Here is an 11,258-nt window from a genome sequence, read left to right as displayed (position 1 = left end):
ATACACAAGATGTCAATTAAACATTTATTTTAAAAAATACTTTGAAGTAGCTAATTAATATTATAGAAATAAAAGACAATATGTCGAAAATGTATTATGATAATATATTTTAGGGATGTTGGTGATGGAATATGCTGATTTATTCAGCAAATTAACCCAAAAATAACACGATTTTAAAAAAACAACAACATCAACACACATTGTTTCGGAGTCATTTAAAGTGATATTTGCCACATTGACCACTAGAGGTAGCTGTAGTTTATTTATCGCCGAGTGCCAAATCTCACAGAAAACCGCGTGGTTTCCAAATCCCGTTCCTCTTTCGATCACCCTCTAAAGATGGTAAGTGCTATCGTGTACACCCTTGTGCTCGGAAAGCCAAATAAATCTATGTCCATCCTACTTAGGAGCCACTTACATGTACCATCCGATGAGTGCAAACAACATACGAGTCTCACATTTTATATTAGCGCTGACTATTATTGGCATAGTTTGATGAATTGACCACGTAATGTCGGTTCACTGTGAGACCTGCGGGGCCCTCTGTCCGAACGCTTAAGTCTGTTAAATTAACTCACGCTTTGTTGATGTCTTAATGTATGTAGCTTTTCTTATAAACAATGGTGCGAAGTAAAAGCCACAGCCAAATGAAATAAGTGAAGTATTTTCATGCTCGCTGAACGCACTGCCGGTGTTAGCATGAGCGTTTTAGCATGCTTGGTGATGCGAATCCACAAGTAAATAATCGTGGATTTGTATTTATCGTTTAACATCTCATAACTGCAAACTACCTTGTTGGCTATACGCTTAACTATACTGTTAAGCTACCTAAGTTAGCATCATGCTAATGAAATGGTAAGCGATCATGTTAGTGATCGTGTTGATTGTCTTTTCACAGCCTACTAAGAAGTCCAAGACCAGGAAGTTGCGTGGGCATGTGAGCCACGGACACGGTCGTGTTGGTAAGAAGCACACGTTTATCTTTAATTCATAACATATTTAAAGTTGACAGTATGCAAATTTGACATATTTTGTGGTGTCCTTCCACAGGCAAGCACAGAAAGCATCCCGGAGGTCGTGGAAATGCTGGTGGCATGCATCACCACAGGATCAACTTTGATAAATAGTAAGTCAGCGACATGACGTGATGTCACCTGAGTGTGATAGCATGTGGACTTGTCAATGTCCATTGTTTTGCGGTTACACCTTTTGACAGTTCTCTGCAATTGCATGGGAACTATGTGTAATTTTGAGACAGTGGTGCCTTGACATACAAGTTTAACTCTGACTAGCTCATTTCTGAAAACATGCGTGTCAGAAAATCATTTGAAGTGATAATGCTATTCATCCATAGTAGTTGTTGAGTGCAAATTTTCATTCCAAGTGCCATGCTGTGAGCTGTATTATGTCACTCACATACTGCAACATTTGTTAAGCTGCTTCTCGCATTTTGGTTGGTGGCTTCTGCTATTGACAATTATTTTCAATACAAATAGAAGGGAAACTGTTATAGTCTGCCGTACATTCAGTTTTGCTGTACAAATCTGTAGGACACGCTGACTTGTTTTGATGTTGGAGAGGCTAGAGTCTCATCTTGACACTTTATTGTCTCGGTGTGCTAAAGTCCTCTTAGAGAAAACCACTGCTCCTATTCACCGAATGGCTTCTCTTGTAGACCGTTCAGCCACATGGACAGTCACAACACTTTGTTTTTGGCTTAACTACTTGTGTCCCTAAAACACCATGTTTGGATTAATGTTAGTGTCTCAGTTCAGTTTGTGTGTTTGTAGTACTTGACAGCGGTGTGCTATGACGAGAGACTATTTTCAAAAATAAAAAATAAATAGTATTTCAGTAGATATACACCTTGAAAATGTACATATTTTTAAGAGCTTAAATTGGCCGGTATTTTTTTATTTAATGGGGGAAAATGAACATTTTACTTAAAATACATGAAGCTGCTAATTATACATGTCAGTTGGCCACATTTTACTTGTTGCATGAACAAGCGTGCAATGTTTTTTACTCTTATCAAGTTTCCTCATTGAAATTACATTAATCTGTTCCAGCACTGCCAAAAACTTACATAAAGAAGGCAATGTATTGTAAAGTATGATTTATTAAAAAAAAAAGATGGTGTGAAGAAATTGGCTTAATTAAGTCCCAAATCACACATAAGTGTGACATTGTTTTAATCAATGACTGTGTGCGCCCTCAGCCATCCTGGGTACTTCGGCAAGGTGGGCATGAGACATTACCATCTGAAGAGGAACACCACCTACTGCCCCACCATCAACTTAGACAAGCTGTGGACGCTGGTGAGCGAGAAGACTCGGGTCGACCACAGCAAAAAGCCAGACGGCCCCGCGCCCATCATCGACGCAGTGCACGCCGTAAGTCCCACCTCATAATGCCTATAAAGTTTTAATGCCTGTTTGGGATTTTAAAGCTTCTTTTTTTTAATCTCCAGGGGTACTACAAAATTTTGGGCAAAGGCAAGCTGCCCAAACAGCCCGTCATCGTCAAGGCCAAGTTCTTTAGCCGACGGGCCGAGGAGAAGATCAAGTCCGTGGGAGGAGTTTGCGTCCTGATGGCGTAAATGCCTTTGAGTGTTTTGGAAAAAATAAACTGTTCAAATACACAATTGAAGTGATTTTTGTTGTCGTTTAATTACCACCTTCAATTGTATTTTGTAATACAAAAGCCTTGTTATCAAAAATGTTTTTTGCTGTTTAAAAAAACACAGGTATTGAATTTCAAATTTTGTCAACGAAATTTAGTGTAGGTTAGATTTATTTAGTTTGCATTGTTGCTGCAAACTGCTAGCTGTAATCATTTTGTTCGTAAAGAATCTGAAAAATAATATACATTTTTTGATTGTGGCACAATAAACATTAGTGGTCCATCTAATAGAGGTGAGACCTTGAATTAGATTGAAGTGACTGGAGTCAAAATTGTATTAAAGTATAATATCAATGTGTATTTTGTAAAAGGTAAATATTATGTTAATATTGCTAGAGAGCTTCCCAAGCACACTACATAAATGACCTTTTTCTATACTACAAAAAATATAACACAGTTGTATCATCTCACACAATGTTTTTAGTATCAAAAGTGTTCCAAATTTTCGAAATACAAGTGAAAGGCTGAAATTGCCTGGTCCAATATGGCGGACGCTTTGACGTACGGTTGCTAAGGCTGTGACTTCCGTGTTTTCATTTCCGGTAGGCGTACTTAAAAAAGCGAGGGATTTGCATTCTTGTCGTCCTGTTCCGTTGTGTAGTCTGAAAAGTGTCATTTCGGAGGCTCAACGTGACGAGTCAAAGCAAGGTAATCTCTGGTCGAATAGTTTGACACATGCTGACGTTTTAAATCACTCAAACGTCGCTGTCCTTCGATAATCGCATTATCTCGCGCGAGACTTCCTGACGCCGCGCTAAAGTGACGCTGTAATGACATATTTTTTTAATTACGTCTTCTTTTTCGATGCTTCTACTAAACACCTCAGTTTAGTTTACTTGTCGACCGGTGAAAATAACCGAGACAAGTTCCTACTGGGGAGGAAAAACTTAGGCTAACCATCACTACAAGCTAACAATCTCCATGCATGTAGAATTTGGATAAGAATAAACTATTTGAGAGTCGACATTTTGCGTTCTTCATCTGGTGAGTGGAAACATTAAATCTGCATATAAATGCATGTGAATTGCCACATGCACATTGTATACATGTAGATTACAGTTTCTCATATGTTTTTTACTTTTTTTTACTTTGCTGCTGTAACCTCAATTTTCCCTTTTGGGAACCATTAATAAGGGTTATCTTATTTTGATTTAAAGAAACGACACTGCTCTTGATTTTGTATCAATGGAGTGAATAATTAAATCCTCCAATTCTGTCACTTGTATAATTCCAAAATTGGTACACCCGGTGTTCTCAAAATATCACAAAACAAAAGTGATTCCTTTACAATTAAAGGCTCTTTGTTTCCTCCGCACAGGTGAGTCTGTCTTTCTCATGGCGACACTAGCCGGGCTAGAGAAGTCTCTGCGAAAGTCTGCCCGTCTGGGTCTGGAAGTTTTAGAGCGGGCTTCCAGGCGTAAGGTGGACTGGGGCGAGCAGCAGTCGCCACAGCAGCGGGAGCCGCCGCCACAGCAGCAGGAGCAGCAGGAGCAGCAGGAGCAGCAGGAGCAGCAGGAGCAGCAGGAGCAGCAGGAGCAGCAGGAGCAGCAGGAGCAGCCGCAGCAGCCGCAGCAGCCGCAGCAGCCGCAGCAGTGTACCTACACTCCTGAGACAGATAAAGAAAGTGCGGCAGCATATAACAAAGTGAGGCCTGCTGACAGTGACAAACATTTACAATAAAACATTAAAACAAGGCCAAGTCTCAAGCTGAGTTGATAGCCAAGAAATAAAAAACTAACAAACTTGGCTTTAGTTGGACACCTTACATTAAGCAGCTAGCTGTTAGCAGCTGATTAACTTCCACCAGTCATGGTCTTGGTGCACCCCTCCCAAAAGAATGAAAATATGTGGATAGGTGTGAATAATTATAAAACTCTACATTCATGTATGTGCTTGTTTTAGAAAACGGCGGTGGAGCTGCATGAGGCCTTTTCCACCATCATTGCGTTCATGGCGGAGACCCACATTCAATGCAAAGTCAGTCACCTGATCATCTCCACTCACTCCAAAGCTGGTCTTCATCAGACTCAACTGTGTTTATGTGTGTTGCAGAGGTTCTATGACTCAGTGGGATGCGCTCAAGGTTCAGACATTGAGAGGAAACATCCGCCACGCTACCATAAACGCATCAGGGCGACCTTGATTGTGTCCCCGTCTCACCGAGGGCGACATGTGAGTACAACATAGTTTAGCATACTACCGATAAATACTGCTACCGATGCCTAGTAACTGTACTCACCCATCACTAATTGAAATTTCAACATTATAATTTCTATGTTAAGATCCTACATACTCATTTTTGTGGACATACTGTACCTGTAAAAACTTTTATTTACAGCCCTCGACGTCGCTTTGGAGAGACTGCCACACAAGCAATGGTGAGGGACATTTCTTGTCAAAATAGCTTCATCTTTGGAAGATGTCATGGATGTCTATCGGATGAGCGTTTATCTGCACGTTCGGTCATTCTTTACTAAAATCAACAACCTCCTTTATCAACTTTCTCCCCTGGTCTTCAGGCCCGGACTCGAGGTGCACCGCCGGACAACTTCTACGTGGAAGTCGCTCCCGGATTGGACATAATCAGCCCCAGGCTAACAGCAGCAAACCATGATGGTCAGACTTGATCCTGGGGATATGGTCAGCATCACATTTAACCACTGAACCAAACTTGTGTGTGTGGTTACATCAACCTCAACATTTCCCCCCTCATGTCAAAATACTATATTGTAGCCTGCATATTTTTTTATGAACATAAAATGCATCACAGGCTCTCAAAAGTTTATTTATTTAAAAAAAAAATTAAGTAATTTTGTTGTCTTTGTTAGGACTGACCGTCATGAGTGACTTTAAATCAAGTTTGCTCTAAAAACGATCCCACATATTTGCTCTTCTTTCCATAGAAGCATGAAGCCAGTGGAATCAAGAGTTGTCCTATGACATAGAAGCAGGAAGTGGCCGGTACAGAGAGCTGTGATTAGGCGAAGAAGCAGGATGTTAAGAGCTTTAATTGGATGTAGAAGCAGGAAGCATGTGGAACCAAAGACTCTGATTGGTCATGGAAGCACGAGAGCACAACTGAGTTGTTATTGGATTCACTAGCTGGAACCAAGAGGTGTGATTGGACAAAGAAGCAGGAAGTGAGTAGAAACTAGGGCAGCAATTAGATGTAGAAGCAGGAAGCAACATTGTTGATGCAAGTAGGACTTTGTGTAGAAGCAGGAAGTGGCAGGAGTAAAAACTATACTTCTGATATCATTTTGTGATCAGTGCATTCAATTTCACGTGAAACAGATCTTGCCCTTGATGATCATCGCTATGGTGATGATGGTAGTTCTGTCCTATATTATTTCTTATATAATTATGTGAACAAGTGTCTTTTCCTCTCATTGTGAGATAGGATTGCATAGCCTTGACAGCTTGCAAGTGACCTAAAGCAAAGCATAATGCATTCATACATATGCTATGTGAGTCCATTCCAGCTGTTGCTGACGTACATTTCCAGTCCCCACAGTAGCATCGGGTCAGCAAAAGAAAAAAGGGCTATCTTGGCGTACCATTAATATTATTAACGAGGCCCAAAATAACACAAGGGCACCGAGAGGAAAGAAAAGGAGATTTATATTTGCTACATTCAAGTGTCACCTCCGGAGCTTGTAAAAAGCACAATCCTCAATGCAAATACTAGATAAATATTTATATTAATAAAATACAATGTGCCATAGCAATTGTGCTAAGCTAACATAGAAAACTATCTCAACTTTGGTCTTCTATCAATACTAATTCCTTATAATGAATAAGATACTAAATGCTAACGGATGCAGTGTGGCCTTTATAATTACACATCAACAAGGTAGTGTGCATTCCAAACTAATAAAACGTGTGTTAGTCTTAAACTTACACTTGGCTCACATTTCTGCTTCTAAAGAACCTTTGTTGGCGTCTAAATGCTAGCTATTACTGTTACAAGGATGCTAATAATACTCTCCTTTTGGCCTCTGTGTGGTGATGCCAATCAAATTTTTCTGCAAAGAGAAAAAAACATTGCATTAATTGACCAACCTCGGAATTTTCTTTCAATTTTTTAAAATATTTTTGAAAATCTAAATGACATAATTAATCATGAATTATTATTATTCGGGTTTATAATTAATAAATGTATGACCTAAAAGAATTGAATATGTTATTAGCCTTTAGCCTTAGGCAATTTAAATATATAAATTTCTATTACACATATTTCAATATAGCATATTTTAAAGAATAATTATATAATATAAATTTTAAATATTATTTGACTGAATATTTTGTGCCATAATGTTTAAGAAATATATCACTACAGTTGTTACCGGTAAATATTTTATTTAGTATGTAGTTTAATAAAAGTAATAATTTGAATCATAACATTTCCAATCATTTCATATTTTGTATAAATATTAACAATAAAAAGCATATTATATATTATTTTTGTTGTTTGTACTTAATTTAGTATGAGAATTAATCATTTTCATCTTAATACAAAATTGAATTGATAATTGAGGCTTAATAAAAAAAACGACACAATGTAAGAATAAACACACAAATTATTCTACTTGTATTTAGTATATAATCATTTTCATTTACATTCTAATTATAAATGTAATATATAAAAACATGCATAATTACATTATAAATAGGCAATTTAAACTAATGTAACACAAATATTATATTCCACTTTGTCATAGCCATGTAATGCATAATCTGTAAATTACACATCACTTTAATGAATACAGACTACTGTAAGAGAAGATGGTGAAATACATGTTAAGACAATTTTTTAAACTATGTAATAAATGTCATCTTACCTTTCTGTCTTTTTCACAAAGTGAACTTGCTCTCTTGTGCTCCTACCAAAAGTTAACGTCTGATTGTCTGTGTCAATCACGCACTGCAGCAAACAATCACACAAAATATACCATGTAATGAAGTGTGACCATTGAAATTTTCCTTCAATCAAAGAGTTGTGATAAATTTCTACTTACCTTGAGTGACTTTAACGTCTTGCTCCCCAGAGACATTAGCGGCTTGCTACTTTCTGCAAATAGATCCTCATTAGCACTACTGTAAGCATGAAACCGGAGCATCAGAAATCCTGGGCTCACCCACGACGGCAAAGGAGCACGACATCTTGGTTTGTCCGATTGTGATGCCGAGCTCCTCAGCGGCAGCGATGACGTTAAGCTTACGTTGAAGTGGGAAGACGTCCATTTCGGTTTTGTTCCTTTCGAGCAGCTCTTTTATGCTGAAAAAACAAAACGACAAAGTGCTCTACTAGGCAGCATGCGCCTCATGCACTTCCAACGAACTGTCAACTGTTCTGAAAAATAATCACTATTGACTATTTAGATTGTGTTGTAGTGGTGACTTAAGCGGAAAACCGTCTCTAAACAAACTAGGCAGAGAGGTTTGCGTCTAAAGAAAGACATTTTTTCTTGGCCAAATTCTCTGATTCTCAACTACAGTCAGGACCAGAGATGCTGTGAGCGATGTCTGTCATCTAATGGTGAACACTGGTATTACAACTTTCAGACTATGTCGGCAGAACATAAAAATGAACACATTGCAGACTGGCTCTTAATACTCTTGGAATGAAGACGAACAATTCTCACCCTAATCTCTCCACTGTAGCTGAGGACATCAAATTGAGTTTACAGCCGCTGTCAATCAACACCATGAGCTCCTGCCCTAAACACTGCAGAGACAGAGACAACTGTCAGGCCTTGGTGGAGGTCTCCCGTGGCCATGATGCAACTGACCTTGCAGAAGATGTAGATGAAGTCGTCCTCATCACCGTTGTCCTTGTCGTGGGAGTTGGAGGCATTGCGCCTCAGGAGGAGGCTGTTGTTACTGTTGCCCGGCAACGTCCCATTGATCCTTCCCCTGGACAACTTGGCCTCGAGCAGACGCTTCTGAAGGATGTGATGTGGTTGCTACCAGAGAAGTGCACAGGAAGTTAGCGCTAAAGGCTTTAGCTTAGAAAACAATACAAAACTCGCCTATGATAAATAAAAAATACAAAAACAACTAAATGGCTGAGATACTTTTGTTATTATTACAAACAAAATATCATTTTCAAATGTTGACATTTTACTGTCCATTGAAAACTCTTGGAATTTTATGTTTTTCATTTTTTTTTTTTTAATCCGGTTTTAATTTTAAAAACGTTGCTATTACTGATATTGTTTGTCCACTGAAAACAATCTCCAAATGTAAAAAAAAAAAAAAAAGGGGGGGGGGGGGCGGACTAAGATAACATTAACATGAATATCCTCACCCCTTGTTTGGACGTGCCGAGTTTTTTGAGTCCATCCAAAGGGAGCAGGTCTGCAGAATCCTTGTGCAGGAACTGAATGGCTTGCTTCAGCCTCCTCTGCTGCCTCAGCATCGTAGCATCCATGGTCGGTGCCGGCTGACACGACTCACCGCGGTTCTCTCTCCGCAGTCCGGCCGACATGCTCAAACGAAGTTAGGGGAGCAAGGACGACACTAGTTTAAGACCGTAGTTCGTGGAGGAATTCCCTACAGCGATGTGACGTTGACACCAATTGGAACGAGGACATTTCCCCACGCCATCAAGTCAATGATGATGAAAAGCACAACTTCCGGTAAATGTTTTACAAAATAAATGTTAAGCATAACAAAACCGTTTTAAACCACCACTTTTTTATTATGAATATTTAATAGAATAGAAAACGCAACGAGTCCCGCGGGCAATCACCAAAGTATAACAAATAAATATTTTGACTATTTAAGAGTTTATTCTGTGTTCTTTCAACAAACCTTTTTCTTTCACGTGAAAAAATATTTGCATAATTTGTTGATACAGTACACTAGTACAGCCTAACAATTGTAACTTACATAAATAACTTAAATGTAATATATATATATATATATATATATATATATATATATATATATATATATATATATATATATATATATATATATACAGTTGATTAAATAATAATTAAAATACACAGTAGTACATTATTTAGGCACAAATGCATATCTGTATTAAATATTAACTTCTGCAAAATGTAGTTTTATGTCAGCATAACATAACAGTAATATTCTTTCTTACAATTACAAGAATACAACAATATAATTTAGTTCAACTATACAGATATATAGTTGTTCAATATAACAGTAAAAGTAAGATCAGATTTTCTTCAAATACAATCAAATACATCTCTACTACTATCGCTAAACTGTAGTGCCAACCCAAAACTCAAATAAGCATAAGTGTTCTGTCGTGACTGATTTGTCTTACTGTATGTGTGGTATTTTTAGCATAACGTCCTATTTTAATATGGGTCATGATGAGTTACGACCTAGCGCTGAAAAAAAAAAACCTAATGTGCAGTAGTGTATTTTTATACCATTAATAATGAATATATTTTATTAGCAAATATATTTTGTGGAGCTGTTGCATTCGACGTTCGGAGTGTGCATTTGTACCTAATGTTCGATTTTTTATTATTTTATTAATTTATTTCACCTGTCCATTATTTATCCAGGTAAGGTAATGGAGAACAGATTCTCATTTGCCATGTCGACCTGGTTGCAGACAGCCTGAGTAAAACAAAGCAAGAGAACCAAATATGATTCAGTGCATGGTTGAACTTTTTGACCTAATGCCAAAAGGTTTGACATTATGACTCATCACTATAAGAACTTTCCATTTCATTTTTTTTCTTCAGTTGTGTTGCACAGATTATAGGTCGCATTAATGATGATTTTCTTTTTTTTTTTCAATTATTTATTTGGCCGTGGTGCGTTCAGGTGCTCACGGCGTCGGTCAGACTGCATTGCCCACACTGCCCTTCTGTTTTCCCACACGGCCTTGTTTTCAACATGGACACCCAACTAGCCTCCTCACACGTCGCCGTTTGTCGCTAACGACGGTCGAGCCGGCCATCGTTGTCGAGGGAAAGCCACACGCGTCGTCTCCGCGTCGACGGACGACCATACCACGCGTGATGCAGTTCAGGCGTGTTGTTTGTGGGACGATGCAAACGTAGAAATACGTCGAACAATACGAAAAGCGACGCGCAATGGCGCCTGTCAGGGGCCCGGGAACATGTATGAGATTATTTTTCTGCCCTCTGTGAAAAGGAACAGGTGGTTTAAATAGGACGTTGACGTCGCCACCATATTGGATGTGGTAAAGCACTAAAGCGTGAGCCGGTGCTCATGATTGGGTTGGAAAAGTACCGATCAGGCAGATCTCATTTTGAAGACATCACCACCTTGAAATTGGCTTTAAATTAATAAGTTGGGAGCACATTTTGAAAAAACATGTGTTTAAAAATTACTATGAAAGCTACAGAATTATTATTTGTTTTAAAGGTGGAAGAAAATGTGCAGTACAGTGTTAAGTTATTGGTTGTTTTTAAAGGTTAGGGTTTAAGAAATTGCAAAAATGCACATTTCCTTCTGGGAAATAGATTTTTATTGTATTTTTTTTAAACCCCACCCATCTATCTGTGGTTAAATTATATTTTTTTCTTCAAAACAAATGATGTTGCTATAATTATCTT

At 38.3% G+C, this 11,258-nt stretch overlaps 3 protein-coding genes and 1 non-coding gene across 6 annotated transcripts; 3 read left to right on the top strand and 1 right to left on the bottom strand.

Moving 5' to 3' along the window:
• The first annotated feature begins 243 nt into the window (after nt 1-243).
• On the top strand, nt 244-2,649 carry rpl27a (ribosomal protein L27a). Its single transcript, XM_077568827.1, has 5 exons — nt 244-342; nt 899-962; nt 1,051-1,126; nt 2,219-2,393; nt 2,471-2,649. Exons 1-5 carry the CDS (start codon nt 340-342, stop codon nt 2,597-2,599), a joined length of 447 nt encoding a protein of 148 aa, XP_077424953.1. The 5' UTR covers nt 244-339; the 3' UTR covers nt 2,600-2,649.
• On the top strand, nt 1,575-1,704 carry LOC144054364 (small nucleolar RNA SNORA3/SNORA45 family). Its single transcript, XR_013294671.1, has one exon. It is a non-coding gene; the product is annotated as a small nucleolar RNA SNORA3/SNORA45 family (small nucleolar RNA).
• A 580-nt stretch (nt 2,650-3,229) lies between the features above and the next one.
• Nucleotides 3,230-5,733, top strand: akip1 (A kinase (PRKA) interacting protein 1). Of its 3 annotated transcripts, XM_077568825.1 has the most exons (7): nt 3,230-3,330; nt 4,001-4,326; nt 4,585-4,659; nt 4,735-4,854; nt 5,021-5,060; nt 5,202-5,322; nt 5,586-5,733. In XM_077568825.1, exons 2-6 carry the CDS (start codon nt 4,018-4,020, stop codon nt 5,294-5,296), a joined length of 639 nt encoding a protein of 212 aa, XP_077424951.1. In that variant the 5' UTR covers nt 3,230-3,330; nt 4,001-4,017; the 3' UTR covers nt 5,297-5,322; nt 5,586-5,733. The 3 variants fall into 3 exon arrangements, with proteins under 3 accessions (XP_077424951.1, XP_077424949.1, XP_077424950.1); XM_077568823.1 differs by having other exon boundaries at nt 5,202-5,715; XM_077568824.1 differs by lacking the exon at nt 3,230-3,330 and adding an exon at nt 3,344-3,666 and having other exon boundaries at nt 5,202-5,715.
• A 552-nt stretch (nt 5,734-6,285) lies between these two features.
• On the bottom strand, nt 6,286-9,403 carry LOC144053916 (nuclear receptor-interacting protein 3-like). The gene is made up of 7 exons (XM_077568822.1): nt 8,993-9,403; nt 8,475-8,648; nt 8,328-8,410; nt 7,821-7,960; nt 7,701-7,753; nt 7,524-7,606; nt 6,286-6,707 (listed from the first exon to the last, which is right to left on the bottom strand). The coding sequence occupies exons 1-7, from the start codon at nt 9,170-9,172 to the stop codon at nt 6,698-6,700; spliced, it is 723 nt and encodes a 240-aa protein (XP_077424948.1). The 5' UTR covers nt 9,173-9,403; the 3' UTR covers nt 6,286-6,697.
• Nucleotides 9,404-11,258: the final 1,855 nt, after the last annotated feature.

This window comes from Vanacampus margaritifer, chromosome 6 (genome assembly GCF_051991255.1).
Source record: "Vanacampus margaritifer isolate UIUO_Vmar chromosome 6, RoL_Vmar_1.0, whole genome shotgun sequence".
Taxonomy (NCBI): Eukaryota; Metazoa; Chordata; class Actinopteri; order Syngnathiformes; family Syngnathidae; genus Vanacampus; species Vanacampus margaritifer.
This window is presented reverse-complemented; position numbering and strand designations above follow the sequence as displayed.